General features: G+C 58.7%; 2 protein-coding genes across 13 annotated transcripts in view; one reads left to right on the plus strand and one right to left on the minus strand.

Annotated features, from left to right (window-relative positions):
• The window catches only part of LOC306668359 (SCO-spondin-like), a 52,303-nt gene extending 42,007 nt beyond the window's left edge, over positions 1–10,296 (minus strand). Inside the window, 22 exon segments of the mRNA XM_079151635.1 lie at positions 18–152; positions 614–870; positions 1,106–1,200; positions 1,309–1,498; positions 2,112–2,346; positions 2,539–2,704; positions 2,798–3,025; positions 3,109–3,172; positions 3,174–3,220; positions 3,222–3,283; positions 4,234–4,351; positions 5,376–5,520; positions 5,843–6,083; positions 6,265–6,436; positions 6,706–6,858; positions 7,274–7,353; positions 7,447–7,605; positions 8,277–8,376; positions 8,468–8,712; positions 8,909–9,088; positions 9,280–9,362; positions 9,780–10,296. Coding sequence (XP_079007761.1) covers positions 18–152; positions 614–870; positions 1,106–1,200; positions 1,309–1,498; positions 2,112–2,346; positions 2,539–2,704; positions 2,798–3,025; positions 3,109–3,172; positions 3,174–3,220; positions 3,222–3,283; positions 4,234–4,351; positions 5,376–5,520; positions 5,843–6,083; positions 6,265–6,436; positions 6,706–6,858; positions 7,274–7,353; positions 7,447–7,605; positions 8,277–8,376; positions 8,468–8,712; positions 8,909–9,088; positions 9,280–9,362; positions 9,780–10,195 — 3,571 coding nt within the window. The 5' untranslated portion in view covers positions 10,196–10,296.
• Positions 10,297–12,726: 2,430 nt separating this feature from the next.
• ZNF467 (zinc finger protein 467) lies at positions 12,727–22,086 on the plus strand. Of its 12 annotated transcripts, none has more exons than XM_079151628.1 (5): positions 12,727–13,212; positions 15,125–15,200; positions 15,646–15,762; positions 16,582–16,695; positions 19,209–22,086. In XM_079151628.1, the coding sequence occupies exons 2-5, from the start codon at positions 15,167–15,169 to the stop codon at positions 20,729–20,731; spliced, it is 1,788 nt and encodes a 595-aa protein (XP_079007754.1). In that variant the 5' UTR covers positions 12,727–13,212; positions 15,125–15,166; the 3' UTR covers positions 20,732–22,086. The 12 variants fall into 12 exon arrangements, with proteins under 12 accessions (XP_079007754.1, XP_079007749.1, XP_079007758.1 ...); XM_079151623.1 differs by having other exon boundaries at positions 12,727–13,126; XM_079151632.1 differs by lacking the exon at positions 15,125–15,200 and adding an exon at positions 16,243–16,288 and having other exon boundaries at positions 12,727–13,126.
• Positions 22,087–22,316: the final 230 nt, after the last annotated feature.

Consider the following 22,316-nt stretch of genomic DNA (forward strand, 5'->3'; position numbering starts at 1 on the left):
GAGGGTGGGGGCCTAACCTCCGTCCCAGAGCAGGGTGAGGCCCAGGCGTGTCGTCAGCAGCAGGAAGAGGCCTGCATGGTGCAGACTCAGCCCTGGGCCCGTGTAGACCTTGGGGGGTGTTACACTCACCCCATTCACCGTCACTGCCCGGCCTGGGAGGAGGAAATGTGTTCAGGGCCGGCCTGGAGTGAAGAGCCTCCCTCGTCCCATGAGGCCCTCCTGGCTTCCCTTCAAACCTTCTTTTACCTCTCTACCTCTGGGCTGGGGATATAGCTCAGTTGGTAGAGTGCTTGCCTCGTAAGCACAAGGCCCTGGGTTCGATCCCCAGCACCACAAAAAAAAAAAAAAAAAAAAGAAAAAAAAAAAGTTCCTAATCACCTCTCTACCTCTGTGACCTTAGGAAAGTCATTAGACTTCTCTGGACCTTGATTTATTGAGTAATTATGATACCAACCAGAAGGAGAGCCACCCGTCCCACCACACTGAGGACAATTAAGCCCAGTGAGGACTTGACTTGAAGACCCTGGACCCTGACCACCCTGGTGTGTGGCCGTGAGACTACGTAGGAGTGCCCCCCCCCCCATCAAGGTCATCCTTTCAATGTCACAGCCACCTCTGAGCATGTGCACAATAGTGCTCTCCAGACGCACAGCCAGCGCCTTGGTGCAGGTGAGGCCACTGGCCCCGCAGGGCAGGTTCTGGGCAGAGATGCTGAAGCGGCCGCTGGCCTCTCGAACAAGCAGGTACTCGCAGGCTCCAGGGAAGGTGAGTGCCAGCCCATCGAATGTCACATAGTGGGGGGCACCTGATGCCTGGCACCATCCACTGCACAGCTGGCCTGTGCAGTGCCACTGCTGGCCCTGGCACACACTGTGGGCAAGGGGCAGGGACAGAGTCACTGAGGAAGGGACCTGGGAGCTATATGCAGGGCAGGCAGCTGGTCCAGATTCCTGCAACCCCAGATCGGGCCTCAGTGTGGAAGATCCTCCAGGGTCCCCAGTGCCCAGACCACCTACCACCCCAACCCATTCCAGTGGAGGGAAGCATGGTGGAGAGCCAGGGGTCCCGAGGCCAGAGGGTTGTAGGTCATGGGGGTTGGGCATACCAAATGTTGCAGTCCTCCTGGATGGTGGCATTAGGGGGGTACCACTGCCCACTGTGACGGCAGGGACAGAGATCAGGAGGCACACAGCGCTCATCCTGGGCAGAGGGTGGGGGACACTGTTTTGGGCAGCTAGGTGAGCAGCACAGTGCCCTGGGGCTGGGAAGGCCACCCTCCTGGCCCGTCCTACACCCTCCCAGCCTCACCAGCAGCACGGTGCCTGGGGGACAGACACAGCCATCAGTGCTGCCCGTGGGGCAGGAGCGGTTGGTGCTGGGGCTGTCACAGGTGAGGAGGCAGGCTCCAGGAGCATAGATGAGCTCCCCCAGGCAGAAGGCCCGCTGCGGGGGGCAGTGGTGAGCCGTGCAATTCCAGAGGCCCCTCTCCTGGCAGATGCTGCGGGAGGGCGGGCGGGAGTAAGAGCCAGGCCTGGTGATTGTCTCAGGACCCAGACACTGGGGACCCAGGCACACTGAGCGGAAACCGGCTCTGAAGCTGGAGACCTGAGCGGCTCACCTCCCAGCACCCCGCCAGCTGCAGAGAAATTGGGGCTGTTCCAGCTGACTGTGTACCTGGGAGAGACACCGCACCCTTCCTGCCCCCCTCCGGGGGGACCACTGTCGGGGCCCAGGCGCAGGGCAGAGGTATTGAACAACCCACCCCCAGCCCAGGTAGGAGAGGGATTTTACTGAGGCCCTGTCCTCACCCACCAAAACCTGGATCCTGGCCCTGCCTCCTCAGGTCCAGAACCTGCCTTTTCTCCTTCATAACAAGCTGTCCAGCCTAGCTGAGCCTCGGTTTCCTTATCTGCAAAGTGGGAACAAATCTTCCACTTCCGACTTCACTCGTTATTGTTGGAAAGTAAAACCCAATGTGGGTGAGTCCCGGGAAGTGCTGCAGGGACGCGAGGTGCTCCAGAGCCTCCTGCCCCGCACCATGGCCAGCCCATCCTCGTGCCCTCCCTCTTCAGCCCACTTTCTTCCCCTGCCCCCAGAGCCACCACCCTCACCAGCGGTTGCAGTCCTTCATGGTGACACTGCCAGGGGTGTAGCGATGGGCTCCGAGCTGGCAGGGGCACAAACTGGGGGGCACACACTGGCCCTCAGGGTCCCACAGCAGCCCAGGGGGGCAGTTACAACCAGCCACGCAGCTGCTCAGCTCCTCACAATCCTCTGGCTCCCCGCAATGGTGACCACACACTGGGGCACACTCCTGGTACTCCTGGCCACCAGGACACAGGACAGCTGCACCCAGGGACACACGCAAATCAGGGGCGTAGCCAACCGTCTGGACCACATGCCCCCTGTGCTTCCCCAGGAGGAAAAGCCCACAACCCACTCAGGTCAGAGCTGCCCCCCTCCAGCTTCTCCTAGAAGGGGCCAGAAGAGGGAGGTGGGAAGGAACCTGAGGTAGGGCTGGCTGGGCACGGGACTCACGGCAGAGAGTCTGGTTCCTCCAGGACAGCAGGGCGCCCTCCTGGGCACAGCGGTGTGCGTAGGCAGATAACACTGCACACAGGCAGTCCCTGCCGGGGGCACAGCCACACACGGCTGCCAAGCAGCGCAGCTGGAAGGGCTCCCTGTCCACCAGCCTGTGGCAGTCCTTGGGAAGACAGGAAATAGGTCACTCTTCCTCCCTGGGTTCCTCTTGGGTTCCCATTGCTGCCTCCCTGGGACTGGTTGGCCCCCTGGCTACCTGGAAGGGTGGGCCATGCAGGATGGCACAGACTGCTTCTGCAAAAGCAAGGTGCTGGGAGTGGACGCTGCAGGGGAAAAGCGGGACATTGTCCCCAGAGGAGCACTCTCCATTGCCTGCCACCTGGAACCTGCTAGCAAAGTCAGCAGTGCTGGCCTCCACATCCCCAGCTGGTGTCAGGAAGTCATCCTGCTGGTTCCAAGTGAAGGTGCCACACAGACCTTGCACCTGGGCCAAGGAGACCATGTGGGATGGGCCACATCCAGCTTCAGCAGAACCTCGCCCAGTCCTTCACCCGCCTCCTGGCACACCTGGTGGGCATGGTGGGGGGCCAGGGTGATGTAGGCTGCAGCGTCGGCCACTCCCCAGAGGACACGGCCCCAGGCAGCGTAGCAGCAGGAAGGTGGAGGAGGCTCTGGAGACAACTGAGGCCCGCAGTGCCAGTCCAGGGCAGTCGTGCGTCCTGCCCATCCACCAGCACCGCTCCTGGAAGAGAAGCCTGGTGATGGGGTGGCGGGGAGCAGGTGGGTGGATGGGGCTGCAAGAATGGAAGGACTTGGGGGGGGGGGCTGAAGGGCCCCTAGGAAGTCACCGGTCCCACTTGAGCTCCCCCTGTGCTAAGTCTGGGAAATGACCCATCTTTACTGGGGGGAAGGCTGGGATGGGCAGATGGTCCCTGTTTCCTCTGGGGTTGTCTTGTGTGAAGTGGCCTGTCCTGTTCCATCTGTGAAAGAGGATCATGAGGATAAATTTCTTTGGTGACCCTGAGGTGGCCAGGACAGCAGGACCTTCACCAGAGCAAAGGAGGACTCCTGTCAGTTCCCCCGTCCCTAGCACCTGTTTTTTTTGGTACTGGGAGTTGAACCCAGGGGCACTTAACCCAGAGCCACATCCCGAGCCATTTTTATATTTTATTTTGAGACAGGGTCTCACTGAGTTGCTTAAGGCCTCACTAAGTTGCTGAGGCTGGCTTTGAACTCAAGATCCTCCTGCCTCAGCCTCCTGAGCCTCTGGGATTACAGGCGTGCAACACTGTGCCTACTTCAGTGCCCATTTTTGCATGCCTTTTTCCTTTTGTGGTCAGCACAAAGAGCTGGGCAAAGAGCCAGGAACAGACCTGGGCATGGGGGCATTTGAAGGACAGTGGCTGAGAGGGGCCTGCCTGGTCTGGTCTTTCAGATTTTCATAACTGCAGGACTTGTGTTTTCCCCATAGACGGGCCTTGGGAAATGTCCTCAGGACAGTGTGTCTTCCTCAGAGATAAGAGGTGGGCAGTGGAGGCCGTGAACTCGGTTGCAGGATCTGGGGGAGAGTTGTGGGGCTCCCAGGTGTCAGGCAGTGTGGAGGGCAGGGGCTGGATGGTACCCGAGACTTCTGGGTGAGAAGAGAGGACAGCAGGTGAGGCAGTCACCCTGAGGAGGTAGAGTTGAGGCTACCTGAGTCCCTGAGCTGGACGTGGGTGCTCCCCAGGGAGACGGACAGGGCATGGAGGCAGCTCCCAGAGTCGCAGGTGCCATGCTCCAGCACGATCAGCAGCTGCCCTTTCACATAGTCCTGGGAGGGCAGGAGCACAGGGATGGGCAGACCCTCAGTTCCCCCAGGAAGGCCTCTGGGGACCTTCAGCTCCTCCAAGGCTGCTCCTACCCATGTGGGAGCCCTCCAGGCAGACAGACACTGCGAGGGACAGGGCTTGACCCTTGCCAAGGTTAGCACCCACGAAGGCCTGTGTGACTGTGTGCAGGGGGTTGCTTGAGAATGGGTGTGCGTAGGTGTGTGTGAGTACACATTTGTGTGTGCATATGGGTGCATGTCTGCATGGGGAGGGATGATTCCCGTCTTTCCTCCCTGTGGGTAAGCATGTTACTCTCTAAGTGACGTACACCTGCTAAATCTATGTGCACATGCCTGAATGTGGCATGTGCCTGCCTGCTTGTGTCTGTGTGTGTGCAAGTGTGTGTGCCTGTGTGCACACCCACCTGTCCTGTGTGCCTTGGAGAGATGGCTGCTTGGACCATGTCTCAGCTAGTCTCTACACTCCCCTGACTTCCTCACCCCATCACTGCTCATGAAAGGAGAGAGCAAATAAAGGAACACAAATGGTCAACTACTTGGATGGGGACCCTGGACACGTGGAAAAGAACGAGGTCAGCGCTGAACCTGGGAAATGACCCATCTTTATTGAGGGGAGGACTGGGTTGGGCAAAGGATTCCCGTTTCCCCTGGGATTGTGACTATGACAAGCCTGTCCTGTCCCATCTGTGAAAGAGAACTGTGAGGATGGATTTCTTTGGTGGCCCTGAGGTGGCCATGACAGCAGGACTTTCACTGGAGCCAAAGGAAGAGGTGGAAACCCATGGGAGGCTCCAGGGTCTGGGGAGCCAGTCTGCCTCCAGCATTGTTCTTTCTTGGCTCTTCCTGCAGGGCTGTAGGTTTTGCTCTGTGTGTGTGTGTGTGTGTGTGTGTGTGTGTGTGTGTGTGTGTGTGTGCACGTGCGCACGCTTTCCCACCACCCCAGGACACGTTGGGGAGGGACCCTTCTTTGGCAAGGTCCCTTTCCCAGAGTTGGTCCTCTACCCACCTGCACCAGGCTATAGCGGCAGCCTGGGCTGCCCCGGAAGGAGAAGCTCCGCCCATCAAAGGTGAGGTAATGCCCATCGCCACCTACTGCACACTCAGCAGGACACAAGGCCTGGGCACAGTGCCAGTGGCCATCCTTGCACACACTGTGGGCACATGGGGTAGGACAGGGCAGTATGACATCCATCCCACCCTGGGGTGGGGAAGCCAAGTTGGAGACAGTCCCCCCATACCTTGCTCTCTTCCCTCCCTGGCATCCTCGCCACCCCTGGAAAGGGTAGAGGTCAGCTGGCCAGGGCTTTAAGATAGGCCATCAGTCATGCCAGGAGCGATCACAGGTCACCGTGATCATGGCAGGAGAGAGCAAAGCCAGAATAGGCTGGCTATTTGGGGGAGGCAGTTTTCAGAGAAAGCATAAAGGGAGGGATAAGAGGCAGCTGCCACCCCCAGAAAGGTCTGAGGACCCACCATGGGTTACACAGCTGATGCACAGTGTCACCGGGAGCATAGCGCTGGCGCCGGTGGTAGCAGGGGCAGCTGGCGGCAGGCACGCAGAGGGCGCCGTCCCAGAAGAGGCCAGGTGGGCACTCGCAGCCACTCACACACTCTTCCCTACAGGCCCCTTCCTCTTCCTGGCCCACCGCCGAGCAGCTGGGGGGGCAGGATGAGACGCAGTCGGAGTAGAGCTGACCCCCAGGGCACAGACGCTCTGTGGGCATAGGAGTTGCCTGTGAGGGGCTGCGGTGTGCCACCAGACCCCTCTGGCTCTGAAGAGCCAGGAAGCCATGGGAGCGCGCTGGGAGGGTGCCCAGGGGTGGCAGTGCCCTCAGGAAATAGGGGCCCTTGAGGACCCTCAGTCAATTCCATGGGGCAAGCAGGTCAAGTAGTACCACAGAAGCCAGGCTTCCTCCAGAGCACGTGGATGCGCCGCCTGGCACAGTCCTGGGCGTAGTTGGCAAAGGTGGCACACACAGCCTCCTGTCGCCCCTCTCGGCCACTGTCCACAGCAGCCCCTGCACAGTAGGCAAAGAGGCAGGCCTCGTGGTACTCATCGGGGGGAACCTGCCGAGCAAGACAGACTATCAGCTGGCAAGCGCCTTCACCTTACCAGCACCCGACCTTTTGCTTCCATCTGTGAACTCTGGAAGGGACCTCAGGGAACACAGGAGCTAGCTGGATAAAACCAGAGATGAAACCCAGGACAGGAAGGGGATGTCTTGACCAATGGCCCAACAGGTCACCAGACTGGGACCTTGCAGCACCCTCCCCACCCTGCCTCTCCGGAGGGTTCCCTTCTGAAGCTGGTCACCACTCCCCACCCCCACCCATACCTGGGCATGGCACTGCCAGAATGGGTCCTCCAGCAGCTGATGGCACATGTCCTGGGCTTCAGCTCGCAGCTGGACAGGGTCCATACCCATCTCTGTGCCTTTCAGGGCTCCCTCACAGCCCTGAGCCACTTCCACAGCATCCAGACACCCAGGCTGGGGACAAATGGAGCCAGGCCAGGTAGCAGTGATGAGAGACATTAACTAGGAAAGTGACCACTGCCCTCATAGTTGCTTCAAGGTCACATTGTTCCCACCATGATGTGGGCTGTGGGGAGCAGCAGTGACAAGCCTGGGAGGGGAGGCAGAGGACCCAGGGTCACGGTCAACCGCAAGCAGGAGATGAGATGATGAACTAATGACCAAAGGTGGTGAGTGACCAGGTCAGCGAGGGTGTCCTTTGATGGTCCGGTCATAGCAGGCAGCCAGACTGTAGGCAGGACCCGACACTGAGCTTCCTGTGGGATCCGAGGCCTGCCTGTTCTCCCCCTGAGGGTCTCCCCGTGGGGGTCTGTCTGTCCCCTTCAGCCAGGAGTGAGCAGGCAGGAGGAGCCCAGGATGGCAGTCTTACCTCAGAGCTAGGGAGCCTCCAGGAATTCCCAAAGGTGGCAGCAAGTACAGCCAGGCCCCCACCTGGCTCCAAAAAGTCATCTGAGGAAGGTGAAGCAGCAGTGCTGGACGCTGGATTTGGGGTCCTGTCTCTCCTTCCTCCCTGCACCAGCTACCAAGCCACAACCTACGTACCCTCGGGCCGGCCATTGTAGAGCCCACAGAGGCCCTGCGTCTGCCCCAAGAGCTCAGGGTCCACGGAGATGGAGACCGAACTAAACCTGTCCAGTCGCACAATGACCCCCAGGCCCCCGGAGAGCACCAGCCAGTCCCCCTGCCACTGCAGGCTCAGCCCTGGGAAGGAGAAGGGGGCCATTCAGCCTCCTGTGGCCAGAGTCCCATGCTCACCACCCCAGCAGGACTAAACTGCCCAGGGAAGCAGAGGGGAGGGAAGGAATTCTGACCATTTAGAGAGCTCTGCACTTTTCCCATTGTGGACACTCTTAAGATTACACTACAGCTACACACTAAACCACACACACACATCATACACTACGCACACACTTCATACCCCCCCGTGTACACAACACACGTGTATACACAATACATAAACACAAAACCCCACATACACTCACCACATACACATATAGCACACAAATGCATACCATATACACACAATACACCACCATGCACACACTTCACACATCACACGATACAATATACACACACATTACACATGTACATGCACCCACATACACATATACTGATGCACATCCACACTTCACACCCCTCATGCTGTCCCATTCAGAATGACACTCTTTATGAGGCAGGTGGGGAAACTGAGGCTCAGGGAGGTTAAACTGAGGGACTTGGCCGGGGTCATGCTCAGAGTGGGTACGGAGTGGGGAGGCCCTAGCCCCCCATCCTCCAGGCTCTTTGTTTCCAAAGCCTCTAGACAGCAGTGTGGGACAGGCAGCAGCTTCATCCCCCACCGACCCTCTGTAGCAGATCCACAGGGTCCTTACCATGCAGCAGCCAAGACTCCCCCTCAGGTACAAGCTGCCCCTTCACAGAAACATTTCTACCTTGGATCTGCACCTCCTCTGAGCCCATCATCACCCGGACCTGAGGAGATGCACAGTGAAACAGGGTCAGCAACTTCCCCAGGCCCCATGTCCAGCCCTCTCCCTGGGGCCACCCCCATTACCCTCCTCACCAGCTGACAGTGCCCAGGTTGTGGGCAGTGGCCCCCAGGCCTGAGGTGGACGGCCCAGGTGGAATCAGCAACTCCTGCCAGCAGGTAGGTGCAGTGGCCCAGGAAGTGATAGTGGCGCCCGTCAAAAGTGCGGTAGTGGAAGCCTGACCAGGTGGCACAGGTGGCTGAGGGACGCTGGCGCTGGCTCCAGAGCTGACCCACAGCCCCTGGCAGGGGCTGCAAGAGGACTGCAGCGGAAGCATTGCCTGGACACGACACATCACACGTGAGGCTCCAAGTGCAGGGGGCAGAGGGCGGACGTGGCCCCACAGAGCAGGAAACATGAGGGGAGGGCATGGCTACTCTGGTGGGTAGGGAGTGACAGGGTCCCAGAGCTCAAGGCCTGGCATGGGGATGATGGTCAGGATGTGCCTGTCTGTAGGCTGGGGTCTGCAGACCCACCTGGAAGGTGTTGGCTGGAACAGCTGAGGCAGAGCTGAGAGGCATTGTCCCACCAGCTGTGTCCCCAAGGACTGGCACAGCACTCCTCCAGGTTTCCCATTGGAGCATTAGCTGAGCCTCCCAGAGGCTGGCACTGCCATGTGGCAAAGCACTGGCCGCCAGGGCTGGCTTCAGTGAGGGCTGTAGTGGGTGGAGGAGAGAATGGGGCACACCTGGACGGTCAGCAGAGGGCCTGGAGCTTCATCCTGGTCAATTCCTCTCCCCAGGGAGCCTGTCTCCACCCCCCCCCCCCCCCCCCGAAGATATGAGCTAACCTCCCCTGCCCAGGACCTCAGAAGGTGCAGCTCACCCGCACTGGCTTAGGAGCTTACCGTCAGCACACTGGGCGCCCCCCCAACCTGGGCAGCAAGCCCTCGCTGTCCGGTTCCATGTGGCAGGACGAGTTTCTGGGGGTCTGCACCCACCAAGCAGGGGGAAGCAGGGAGAGATGTTATTGTTCAGCCCAGCCCCATCATGGGGAAAGGCCTGGGACATCGGGACCAGTTAACGACTCTCTGAGAGGTCTTATCACATAATTTTTCTCCTCCTGGCCTTAATTTCTTCATATGCAAAGTGAGAATATTGTGGGGAGAAGACTGGGGGCAGATGGAGGGAGCAAGCATTGCAACTCTCCATCCTCCACACACCGAGGTGCCTCTCTTCCACATGCCCCAATCTTGCACTTTCTGCCGCCCTTCCCTAAGCCCACCCAGGACCCACTTCCCAAATGCCTGCTTGCGCCAGGTCCTCCCTGTCCTCTCCCACTCTCAGGATTTCCGCCAGTCACTCCTTTCCTGCCTGGCAGACAGCCCAGGCTCTGACCCTCACTCACTTGTATATGGGACAGAGCCCAGGTGCTGGAGGCCCCGAGAGCCCCTGGTGGCCGCTCCTGGGCAGGTCCAGCCGCCAGCCTAGGCGGGTATAATGGTAGAGGCTGGCACAGGGCACCAGATCCTCCCTACGGGGGGCCACTTCCTCTTCCACATGGATGGTCTCTGTCTGCTCACACCACCGCCTGTCCATAGATATGGAACTACAGCTGCTGCCACCATCCCCTTTGTCACCAGGAAGCCCTGTCCTGCGACCCCACTCCTGTAAAGAGTTAGCTTCCAGGGGAGGTCCCTGAAGTAAGGAAGGGGCTAAGGTTTTAGAGAGGAGCACTAGGGAGGTGATTCTGGTGCCCAGAGTGTCCCTGGGCTTGGGGAGGCAGATCTTAGCCAGAGGGGTCCCAGTGGACTGCTTACCCATCAGCCAATGTCCATAGCATCCCAGAGAGGAGGGCAGGGAGGAGCATGGTGCCTCACCCGTCACTGTTAGGGTGTTGTGAGGCCTGGGCTTGGGCAATGCTGCTGCAGGGGAGTAGAGAGGCCAGTGCTGGACCCCTTACCCCACACTGCTGTCTACTGTGACCTGGAGGCCAGTCTGTTCAAGGCCACAGAGAGAGCGAGGCCCTAGGCTCTTTGGACTGGGGAGGCTTTATCCCAGGCTTGTGCCCCCAGGCACCAGCTGCCCAGAACCTGGTTGGATCTGCCCCCTCCCCTCCCACAACAATCCTCTCAGTGCCAGCTCCTCCTGGAAACAGCCCCCTCCCTGCCAGTGTGCATGACGGGGATCAAGGCCAGTCACTCAAGCTTCTGCTATTCTCACATTTTCAGACGCTACCACAAATGAACATGGGCTCTGGGCAAGCTACCCTCCTTTTCTGGGCCTGTTTTCTTACCAGTGAAAACTTCAGGGACTTCCCAGGGACACACAGATGGGACTCACAGACTCTGAATCCTTTGAAACTGTATGTGTGCACAATCTTCCGAGGACAGTTTCATAATGTGTATTAGATGCTCAAGGGGCCGTGGCTCCACCGGAAGATCAAGAGTTACTGGGCTCAAGGACTTGATCATGGTGCTCCTCTTTTCCCATCTCCTCTGTCCCCTTTCCTGCCAGGCACTCGGGATTGGAGGGCCAGGGAAACTGCATGACGCACGTGCTTTCCTCTGTTGGGTCTGACTTCTTACTGAGACGATTGTGTGTGGTTGATTTGGCCATCCGGTCTCTTCTGTGAGGGTCTCCTAGGGTCCCTGGGGTTCTAGATACTAGGGTGCCTGGGCTGAGGACTGAGGGGAGCCAGGAAGGAGAGTCTGGGTGGGAAGTGGGGGTGGGGCTGTGAGCCAGCTCCCTCTGCCAGGGGCAGGGCTGAGCCGGATGGAATAATCTCAGTGTCCGGTTGGGAGAGGGCAGCAACAGGCTCCTCAGGGGAATCCTGGTTACATCCTGGTTACCAGCAGAACTCTGAGACACCCAGTCTGGAATGTGGCCTGGACCAAAGACTGGTACACCAGCTCCTAAGCCTGATGTCCCACTGAGCATCCTGAATAGTCATCCCACCTGGTGTGAACAAGAGCCAGGGTCAGCTTCCTTCTGGACATGGGACTTGTTGAGTTCATCCCAGGACTCACAGAAAGGTAGGGTTGGCATGCGAGCCTCAGTAGTCCTGGAGAAGAGCCAGGGTCTGTGGGGATTACACTGTTCTTCCAGCCTTTCTCAATGCTCACACATGATTATTCCCCCTTTTGTGACCAACACATGTGGACACTCTTGCTCCAGCCCAGCACAGGCAGAGGTTCACATCCTGCTCCAGGGTGATCTGCAGTTTAGTGAGCATCCAGCATACGCAAGAGCCTTTCTCAGTTGAATGGGAGGGACCACTTTCTCTTTCAGGTCCTGATGCCCCTGGACCTCACTCTCACTGTCCACAGACAATGTGAACACCCCTGCTGTGTGCAGTGCTACTGTGTCCTGCAAGGTCAGCCTTGGGTCACTGCCTGATTCCATGGTGTCTCCACCCTCGTGATTGGGTGCCATAGCAGGTGCGCTCGTTCAGTCCACAAGGACCATTCACCCGCCTCTCCTCAGTTCTGGATTCTAAGTGTCACGAATAGGGCATCGTTGGGACTGGGAAGAAACACAAGTCCCAGTCGCCCTTTCCCCTACAAGGGACAGTAGGGAGGAAGCCGGAACCCGGGGGAGCATGTAGAAAGATCGTAGGAAGGAGGTCGGGAATGACCAGCCCGCGTTTTAGCTCGAGGAGCCACAGCATGACCGCGGCGGGGTCCGCGGGGAGGCCCAGAGTCTCCGGATCCGTGGGCTGAGGACAGCCCTCTACACCTAACTCCAGTAGGTTCCCCGGCGGACAGGGCCCACCGTGTCCAGAGAGCCCTCCCCTTTCCGCCACCCTCTCGGCCCCGCCCACGCAGTCACCGCCCAGCCTCACCCCCTGCAGCTTCGGCGCCCGCCGCCCTCGTCCCGGGGGACCTAGCTAAAAGCCTCCTCCCCAATTTCTACTTGGAGGGGCCGGCCCTCTCTCCTTCGGCCTTTTTCCACGGCTCCCGCAGCGGGTCTCAGCTCGAGTTCTAGGGCGTCTGGGCTGGAGGGGATGGGTCTAGGTGGATCCGGGTGGAAGCCGGGTGGAGAGCGGGACCCGGCGGGAGTTTCCCAGACCCACCCCGCGACCCACAGTCGGTCAGATTGTCTCTCGCAGGATCGCGGCGCTGCCGCACACCCGACTGGTACTCGCGATTTAAAGACAGCAGCGCACACAGTCCCAGGCTCCCCTCTCCGAACACGCCCCCTCCTCTTCCCGGCAACTCCGCACCCCCTCCCGCGCTCCACCTTTCCCCGGCTCCTCCCTCCAGGCGGCGAGCACCCTCCCTCGCAGCCCGAGTGCCCTACCTCCCCTGGCTCCTCTCCCTCCTCCCTTCCCTCCTCCCTTCCCTCCCCCACCCCTCCCCCGTCCGGAGCTCCCACTTTCCATCTTCTCCTCCGGGCGTCGGGCGTCTGGACCCTCACCTGCACACCTAACCCGCGGTGCACCCTCCCTCGACCCCACTCCCTAAGACCCCCGTCCCCAACCTCCCTAGTCTGGTGCCTCGGGGCTCCGCTCCCGCTTCCTCGGTCCCTTCCCCCTTGAGGGCGCCGCTGCCCCGCTCCCGCTCCCTCTCCCTTGGCGTTTTTCCTTCCCCTCCCCGCGAAGTTTCGGGGCTGTCAGTCTGTCAGTCTTTCGGGCAGTCGGCACCCGGGCTGCAGGCAGCGGGCGCCATTGTGAGCAGAGCCGGCTAGGGCTGGAGGCCCGGGCGCCTGGGTCCCCGCAGCTGGCTGCAGCGCGGAGACCCGCCGGCCCGCCAGGTAAGGGCCGGGGAGGCTCCGGCAGCGGGCGGCTCCGCCCGCCTCCCCTTCAGCGCACTCTCGCAGGCTCTGCCCGCTGCGTGCAGGTGACAGCCCCCGGGGAAGGGGCGCCGAGAGCGGGTCGGGGTGGGGGAGGGGCGCGGGTCGGAGGCGAGAAGGATGGGACCGGCAGGGAGGGCGAGGCTCGCGGGGCGGCGGCGAGGGTCGCGGAGTGCGGGAGCGGGGCCAGGAACTGGAGAGAAGGGCGGGGGCCGGGTGGGAATCCGGTGCGAAGGGGCGGGAGGGTCCCGAGGGGGGGATAGCGAGTCTGCGGAGGGGAGAGGGAGTGTGGGAGTGGGCCGAGGGGGCGCGGAGGAAAACCAGGGCGCCGGACCCGCTCTCTGGGAGGGGCGGAGAGAAGGGCGCTGACAGGTGAGCCCCGGAGCGGGGCAGCGGCCGGGACCTGGAGTGACTCTGGAGGACAAACGGAGGAGGGGAGGTGGAGTGGGGTCTGGTCGGGAGGAAAACTTGGGGGGGTGAGAAGTCAGTGGGGAGCAGAAATAGGGACAGGACCATTGAGAGGGAGGTGCTGGGGAGAAAGGGGCTCGGAGGGGAGGCGGGGTGGGGAGGGGCAGGGCCGGTGAGCAGGTCGGGAGTGAGCTGGGTCAGTCCGGCAGCCCCAGGCTTGGGGAGCCCGGGGACGAGCGAGCGGGGGAGCGGACTGGAAGGGGGAGGGGAAGAGCGGTTCTGGGGACCGGGAGGGGAGGGAAGCGAAGCTGGAGCCTGCTGGGGAGGCAGAGGGGGAAGGGAGGCGGGGGCCGCGGAGGGGAAGGAGAGCTGCAGGAGGGAGGGAGGGAGAGAGGGAGGGCGGGCGGCGTGGGGGAGAGGGGAGGAGGGTGGGGAGGGTGGAGGGAGGGAACGAGGTGAAGAGAGGAAAGGAGAAGGAAGAGAAACCCGAGTGGGGGAGGAGAGGGGAAGGGAGGGGCCAGCAGGGTAGGGGAGACCAGCTGAGAGCTGGAGGGCGGGTGTTGGGGAGGAAGGAAAAGAGGAGGGGGAAGGAAGGGAGAGAGTGCAGCCGAGGAGGGGGATGGAGCGGGGGGGAGTCGGGCGGGCAGAGGAGGCGGCCCGGAGCCGGGCAGGGGGAGGGGCACGGAGCTGCCGAGGCTGCCCGGAGCGGAGGGTCAGGGAGGCGGCGGCTGCGTAGGGCCGACCCCGAGGGGGCCGTGAGGGGTTGGCCCCGCCGGTGCGGGCAGGGGCGGAGCCGGGGGCGGGGCAGGGGAGGAGCTCCAGGAGGCTACCCGATTTGGTGGGGAGAGAGGGCGGAAGGCAGAGGGAGCGGGGAGAGGGGAGGGACAGGGAAGGCTGCGCGAGGGAGGGGGAGGAGCCCGCAGGGGAGGGGGCGCCAGGAAGGGTGTCCTGGCCTGGGGGGTGTCCCAGCCCAGGGACGCCCCATGCGAAGGGGGATGGTTTTGAAGTAGGGGCTTTTGGAGAAGCCAAGACCATTTCCTACCTTCAACAAGGACCCTTCTCTGAGGGGGAGCCCCCACTAGTCCTAAAGTGACACCCCTCCCCCGCTGGCTGGCTCCTGTTTCACCAGCTCCTGCAGTGACAGCTGGAGGACCCAGGAAATGAAGTTTCCCACTCCCCACCCTGGTTTCCCACCCTCCACCCTCTCTCTAGAGAATCAGTGGTTCCTGCCAGTCCCCAGGCAAGGACATTGGGGTGTGCTTGGGGTGGGGCTGCCAATGAGCTGGGGCTGGCTGGAGAGATCTGCCAGGCAAGGGTGGGTAGGTGGGTGAACTGATTTCCAGTGCCAACCGGAGCTTGAGAAATGGCTTCAAGCCTTTCTTCTTGGGCCCCCATCTTCAAAAGTCTCTGCTCTTAACATCATACTCACCTGTACTTGGGGACATCACCTTTGGAGCTCCTGAGAAGAGCTTACAGGGAGAGGTTGGACAGAGCCAAGGCCCAGGTGGAAACTGGCAGGAGGAACCTGACAAGGCCCTCTTTTCTCCTTAGGGTCTGTGGCCTGATCCCCAGGAGGGGCTACTCCCTGTTGCCATGAGAGAGACTTTGGAGGCTCTCAGCTCTCTGGGTGAGAGAACTGAGGGCACTTGGGGGTGGGGAGAGGTTAGGGGGCATCTAGGAGGCACAGAGCAGAGTTCCTCCAGAGGCCACACCCCTGAGCCAGAGGCCCTGGGGTGCCGTAGGGCAGTATATCCTTTCAGGTCGCAGGGCAGGTGTGTTTGAATGTCCAGCAGGGAGGCTGTGCTGAGCTGGATGCGTATGTGGGACTTGCAGCACTAAAACTGAAGTTTATTCTCTGAATCTATTCTGTTTCTTCCTCCCATCTTTGATTCATCTCAAAGGTGCTGAGGCTGATATCTGGCCAGGTTGCTGGTGAGCCTTGGGCTATTGTCCCTTCTCACTGTTGTTGGAAAGCCCTATTCTTGAGCAGGCTGGGAAGGGGAGGGCCCCACTTTTGATCACCAGTTCTGTACTGGATGGTTTACTTGGACTCATTCTTCTGCTTGGAATAGGATTCTCTGTGGGACAGCCAGAGATGACCCCACAAAGTGAACCCAAGGACAGGTCTCATAATGCCCAGGGGCAGATGTCCTCCTCCAGTGAAGAGAGAGCACTGGGTACATGCTCAGGTAGGTAAGTGGGAACCATGTAGGATGTCTTAAGAAGGAGTTTTCCTTCCTTCCACGACATATTTATTAAGCACCTACTATCTGCTGGCCACTATTCTAGGCATTTTGGAATACCATCAGGACCAGTGATCCCTACTTTCAAGGAGCTTAATCCTAGAGTGTGCAGAATTAACCAACAATAACTGTCAAAGCAAGAGAAATGTTAAACTACCTTAGAAGATAAATGCTGTGTAGGAGAGATAAAGCATAGTGACGAGCACCTTCAGTGAAGGGCTACAGTTGGGGGTGAGGCCCTTCACTGAAGGGTGAAGAATAGGTCTCACTGGGAAGGAAAGATTGGAGCAAGATTTTGAAGAGGTGAGGGAGATGACTGAGGGGATAGCCACCCCTGGTGGTAGCAGCTAGGATGGAGTGCTAAGGTAGGAACATTCCTGTCTCGGGCATCCTGGTCCTTACCAATGATTTGCCTTGGACCTGGAGTCCCTCTGTGGTCTGGGAGGTGCAGTTCTGCTGCTCGGAACCTCAGGTAAGCCTCAGGTCAGGGACCCTTCCTTGCTCTCACTACCTCACATATACGTAGTCCAGAAATTCCTCACTTATGGCTCCTGCAACCTGCCCACCCTTAGCGGCTGCCCTGCTTGAAGGAGCCTGAGTTTTTCTTGGGGCAGCTGGGAATTCAACCTGCAGGTATGATGGGGGACAGGGTCCTGTGGGTGGGGCTGGGCTGGGGTTTCAGATGCCCAGCTTCCTAGCCGCAGTGGGGACCTTTATCCATCTGTGATGCTTCTGGAGTCCTTGAGGTTTCCTCTTCTCTCCCAGGGCACGAAGCCCCTGGCCCAGAGGAATGTGCCCAGACCGAACAAGCTGAGGCTCCCAACAGAGGAGGACGAGCATGTACCCCACAGAAGGCTGAGCCTGTGGGCTCCTGTTCTGGTGAGTCTTCCTGTTGCTCCATCCACCAAGGGCTCAGGCAAGGGCTTAGCAAGCCAGTCACGGGAGACAGTCACTTCAGCCCTAAAGGCCCTGGACCCTTTCGGCTGTACAACTCCAGCACACAAAAGGAATTTCTCTCTGTAGACAGTGGAACTGATGAGGCTGGTCACCAAAAAGAAACATACCTTGTCTCAAACCCTGCTCGAAGTCCTAGTTTCCCCTCTTCCTGTCCTGGTTGAATCCTATGCGGTTGATCACTTGAATTACATTTGTCATGAAGATAAAGGGTGTCAGTCAACTTTTCCAGTCTCTCTTCTGCATTCTCCACTGATCTCGTTGGTACCAAGTGCTCCAAGTCTGTTATCATAAACTCATCTCTCCCATACCCAGTCTACCCATCGTTTCCTCCTTCTACCACTACCTCATCACCTCTTGCCTGGGTGATTGTTTTAGTAAACTATTTTGCTGCTGTGACTAAAAGATCTGACCAGAACAATCCTAGAGAAGGAAAAGTTTATTTGGGGGCTCATGGTTTCAGAGGTCTCAATCCATAGACAGCAGGCTCCATTCCTCGGGGCTCAAGGTGAGGCAGAACATTATGGTGAAAGAGTGTAGCAGAGGGAAGTAACTCATATGATGATCAGAAAGCAGAAAGAGACTCCACTCTCCAGATACAAAATATATACCCATAGTCCCACCCGCAATGAACCACTTCCTCCAGCTACACCCCATCTGCCTCCAGTTACCACTCAGTTAATCCCATCAGGGATCAATTCAGTGATTATGTTAAGGATATAACCCAATCATTTCTCCAGATCTTCTTGCATTGTCTCACACGTGAGCTTTTAGGGGACACCACATCTAACATCCAACAAGGTGACATTTGTCCAACAAGGATTTTTCTAGTGACTGCTGTGCACTGACTGTGCTGGGTGTAGTAGGAAGAGATGGGCCCTAGAGTTACAGACCTGGTATCCATTCTTGCTCCATACTTGCCCACTGAGCACTCTTGGATGGGCTATCTCCTCTCCAGGACCTTGTGATCTGTTCATCAGTAAACAGGGATAACAATAACTTCTTGGTTGTTGTGAGGCTTGTGATGGTGTATGACTAGTGCCTCATCTATAGTTGGCCCTCCGTAAGTGGTGGCAATGCTCATTTTCATTAGACACATTAGTTATTAGACTTAAAATTAGAACACAACATATCTATCCTCCAGAAATTAAAATGTAATTCAGATGACATCAGTGTGAACCAAGATGAAGATCAATATAAGAGTCACAAATAAGTGTTAAGTGCTATAAAAGTTTAGGGTGAGAGATCTTTATTTTGACTGGATATATTGAAAATGTATCTTTGTGATGCATCTTGAGAGAGGCATCTTGAGTTTCAGCTCTGAAACTTCAGCTCTGTTTGGGATGCGGGAACGACAGTCTAGGTTGAGAAAGGACTTTGAAGCAGAGATGGTGATGTGTGTTGAAGGACAGCAGTGTGGTGGAAGTGAAGCATTCATATAGGAAAGAAGAAAGTTGGAGTAGATTTGGGCAAGCCTCAGATGGACCTAGAAACTGCTGATTCCTGGAAAAAATAAGTAGCTGTTGATGGTTCTTTAATAGAGGAGTGACACAATGAGAAGGAGAGGCATTTCACAGTATGATAAATAGACAGTTGTTTGGAACCAGTAGATTAATGGAAGAAACTGGGAGTAGATGTACTTGTAGCAATCCAGGTACAATGTAACCCAGGCTCAGGGTATGAAGGACTTAAAGGGCCAGAGAGGAACCCAGGTCATTTGGTCCAGTGGTTCTCCAGCAGGACTTACTCTGGGATCTTAAAAGAGAGATAACAGATTATGGGCCCTGCCCCTGCAGACGCATTTATGAATGTTCCCTAGGAACTCAATCCTGCCTTTTGGCTGAGACTCCCCCCAGGGCCCTCCGTGCTTCTCCAGAGGCTGACAACATTCCCCCTTCTCCAGGTCCTATAAACCCCAGCCTCCTTCACTTCAACTCAGATTCCCTGCCTTGGGGCTAAAGGGAGCAGTAGTGGGAACATTTGAGACAAAGGGACTTTTAGGGTGCCCTGGTGTTCTGTGGCCTGAGGGGAAGGTAGAGAGCAGGAGAAGCAGTAAAGGGGAGTGTCAAGGCCCAGAGGACTCCTTTTAATGTTAGTCAACCAGGGGTAGGTGTGGGAAGGTCAGGTGTTTGGTGACAAACCTGCAGAGCTGCAGCCGGTTTTCCTGCTACTCAACTGGAGATGAGACTCGGGTTCCAGAAAGGGGCTTACTGAACAGGAAGCCACCCAGAGCCTGGGAGAAAAGCCACGGGAGGGGACAGGTGTTCTTCAGTGTGGCAGGCTGCAGAGAGCAGGAAGAGAGTGAGAAGAGTTTTGGATTTGGTCATCCCAGGAACTTTCTGGGTAGAGTGAGGAGAACAGAACCTGATTGCCGGGCTCCCGGAAGGTAGTACTACTGGCGCTTGAGCTTACTAACAATTCTTGTTTTGACTATTCAGGGGACGAGTGGATGATTCGGAAGGTGAAGGTGGAGGATGAGGATCAAGAGGCAGGAGAGGTCGAATGGCCCCAGCATCTGTCGTTACTTCCCAACCCTTTCCCTGCGCCTGAACTGGGGCATCTGGCTGCTGCGTACAAACTGGAGCCAGGGGCCACGGGAACATTAGGCGGGATCGCGCTGTCCGGGTGGGCCCCGATCCCGGAGAAGCCTTATGGCTGCGGGGAGTGCGAGCGGCGCTTCCGGGACCAGCTGACGTTGCGGCTGCACCAAAGGCTGCACCGGGGTGAGGGCCCCTGCGCCTGCCCGGACTGCGGCCGCAGCTTCACTCAGCGCGCTCACATGCTGCTGCACCAGCGCAGCCACCGCGGAGAGCGGCCTTTTCCGTGTTCCGAGTGTGACAAGCGCTTCAGCAAGAAGGCCCACCTGACCCGCCACCTGCGCACGCACACGGGCGAGCGGCCCTACCCATGCGCGGAGTGCGGCAAGCGCTTCAGCCAAAAGATACACTTGGGTTCCCACCAGAAGACCCACACAGGCGAGCGGCCCTTCCCCTGCACCGAGTGCGAGAAGCGCTTTCGCAAGAAGACGCACTTGATCCGGCACCAGCGCATCCACACCGGCGAGAGGCCCTATCAGTGCACGCAGTGCGCACGCAGCTTCACGCACAAGCAGCACTTGGTGCGACACCAAAGGGTGCACGAAGCTGCTAGTCGAGCCCAGCCCTCTCCAGACACGCCCGCCTCGCCGCATTCCCCAGCCGCGTCCCCCACCCCGTCCCCTCCGGGGCCGAAACCATTCTCCTGCTCCGATTGCGGCCTGAGCTTCGGCTGGAAAAAGAACCTCGCCTTACATCAGCGCCTGCACCGCAGCGAAGGTCGCTCCTTTGGGTGCGACGATTGCGCACTGGGAGCTACCGTGGACCCTGCCGCCCCCGAACCCTTGGCCTGTGCGCCGCGTGGGCCAAGCTGCGGCCCTGAGTCCGGCACGGCGATGCCCCAGCGCACCCCCTCGGGCGAGCGGTCCTTTTTCTGTCCCGATTGCGGGCGCGGCTTCGCTCACGGACAACACCTGGCGCGACACCGGCGCGTGCACACCGGCGAAAGGCCCTTCGCCTGCGCGCAGTGTGGCCGCCGCTTCGGCTCGCGGCCCAACCTGGTCGCCCACTCCAGGGCCCACAGCGGCGCCAGGCCTTTCGCCTGTGCTCAGTGTGGTCGCCGCTTCAGCCGCAAGTCGCACCTGGGCCGTCACCAGGCGGTGCACACGGGCAGTCGCCCCCACGCCTGCGCCATCTGTGCCCGCAGCTTCAGCTCCAAAACCAACCTGGTCCGCCACCAAGCGATCCACACCGGCTCCCGCCCGTTCTCCTGCCCTCAGTGCGGCAAGAGCTTCAGCCGAAAGACCCACCTGGTGCGGCACCAGCGCATCCATGGCGAAACGGTGCACCAGGCCTCAGAGGCCGACCTCTCGGCCTCAGCCTGGCCGGCTCCCACAGAGATGGCACCGCCTCCGCTCTTCTTCTGAGCCGCGTTCTCACTAGGATCCTTCCTTTGCTCGCAGATTCCAGAGACCTGTGCGCCAGAAGACCTGGGCTGCAGCTGAAGGCCTGAGCTCCTTTGGCCACTATCCTATCTTCAGCGTCTGGGGAGACATCCGCCAAGCATACCCAGCTCTGGCGTTATGACAAAGAAAGTGCAGAGAGAACCCTTGCCAAGCACCATGGGAAAGCAGTCATTTCCTGGGCCGGGAATGGCCAAGGGCCGACTGGGTGGGGAACCTGTACCCAGAGTGAAAGAATCTGTGTACTTCAAGTAGCATTAAAGTTCGAATCTGAAGTTCTGGGGCTTTTACCGGAGCTGGGGGAGGCAAGCCGGAGCCTTCCGACCGCATTCCCACCTCCGTTCACAGGAAAAGCCCCTTCCCTTTTTGTCAAAGGATGGTTGAATTTAGCCTGCTGCTGTTAGTTGGTTTTTCCAAATCAAAATGTTATATGCTACCCTGGTTCCTGCTTCTAGTTCAGATATTTGACAAGAATGAGATCTTCCTGCACATTCCATTACCCTCCTGCCAGGAGCTGAAGACTAGGCCTGAAGGGAAGACAGAGAGGGGTGGGCTGCACTTTGGCCATCCCCTAGACTTGGAGCTCTGTGCTCCTCCTTGTTTGCAGCTCTCAGAGACCAACGGGCTTCCAACAGCAGCCTCGCCTGTCACCTGCCTGGGCAGTGGGGAAGGAGGAAAGGTCAACGGTGAAGGAAGTTTGCTTTCACATCACATCACACGCTCCACCAAGTGCTCTCCTGGTGAGGGATGCTTGCTCAAGAGCCTCCACAATGGCACTTGCCCAGCCCAGGCAGCAGTGTGAGCTGGGGCTGGCTGGCAGTGAGGGGAAGGGCAGGGGAACGGGAGCTAGCTGGACTTGGAGTGGCAGTCCTGGGTTTGACCCCTCCTCTGCGTCACCGGGAACTTGGCTTTCTCATTAAAATGAGAATTGATATTGACAAGGGCTGAGACCCTTCCTGGTTCAACATCACTAGTGCCAAAAAATAACCCTAGCTCACTGTGTGCCCAGCATGGCAGTAGGCACTGGGAACAATAAGCAGCCAGAGAACAAGGACCCTGCCTCACAGAGCTCACAGTCATTGTAAGTGCGGTCACGGGGTACACACCAAGGCTCTGGAGTGCAGAGGAAGGACATCCAAAGTCTCGAAGTCCAGGGAGGTCAGAAGGAGGAGGACTCTGCTGAAGCAAGGTGTGAAGAGGCATAGGAGGCATCAGGTGGGCAAGGCACAGGTGGGGGGGGAGAGTGCATGAGAAGTCCAAGGCCCAGCTGGCCAGAGGGCACGAGATGCCAGAGAGGTGCCTGAGCTGGAAAGGCGTTTAGCACACACGCAGGAGATTAGACCATGTCCTAGGGAGAGGGTTTAGGCAGGGCGGGGACATGGCCATGTTTACATTCACGCATTTTAGAAAGATGCTGGGCTGAAGGGAGTGAGTCTGGAGGTCTGCACTTCAGTTGTCCACGTGCCAAGTTGTGGTGATCTTGGACCGTGGTTGCATCAGAGGGGATGGAGAAGTGATGGTTTCAGGAGACACTTAACAGGCAGATGGT

Source organism: Sciurus vulgaris (assembly GCF_902686455.1).
Source record: "Sciurus vulgaris genome assembly, chromosome: 8".
NCBI lineage: Eukaryota > Metazoa > Chordata > Mammalia > Rodentia > Sciuridae > Sciurus > Sciurus vulgaris.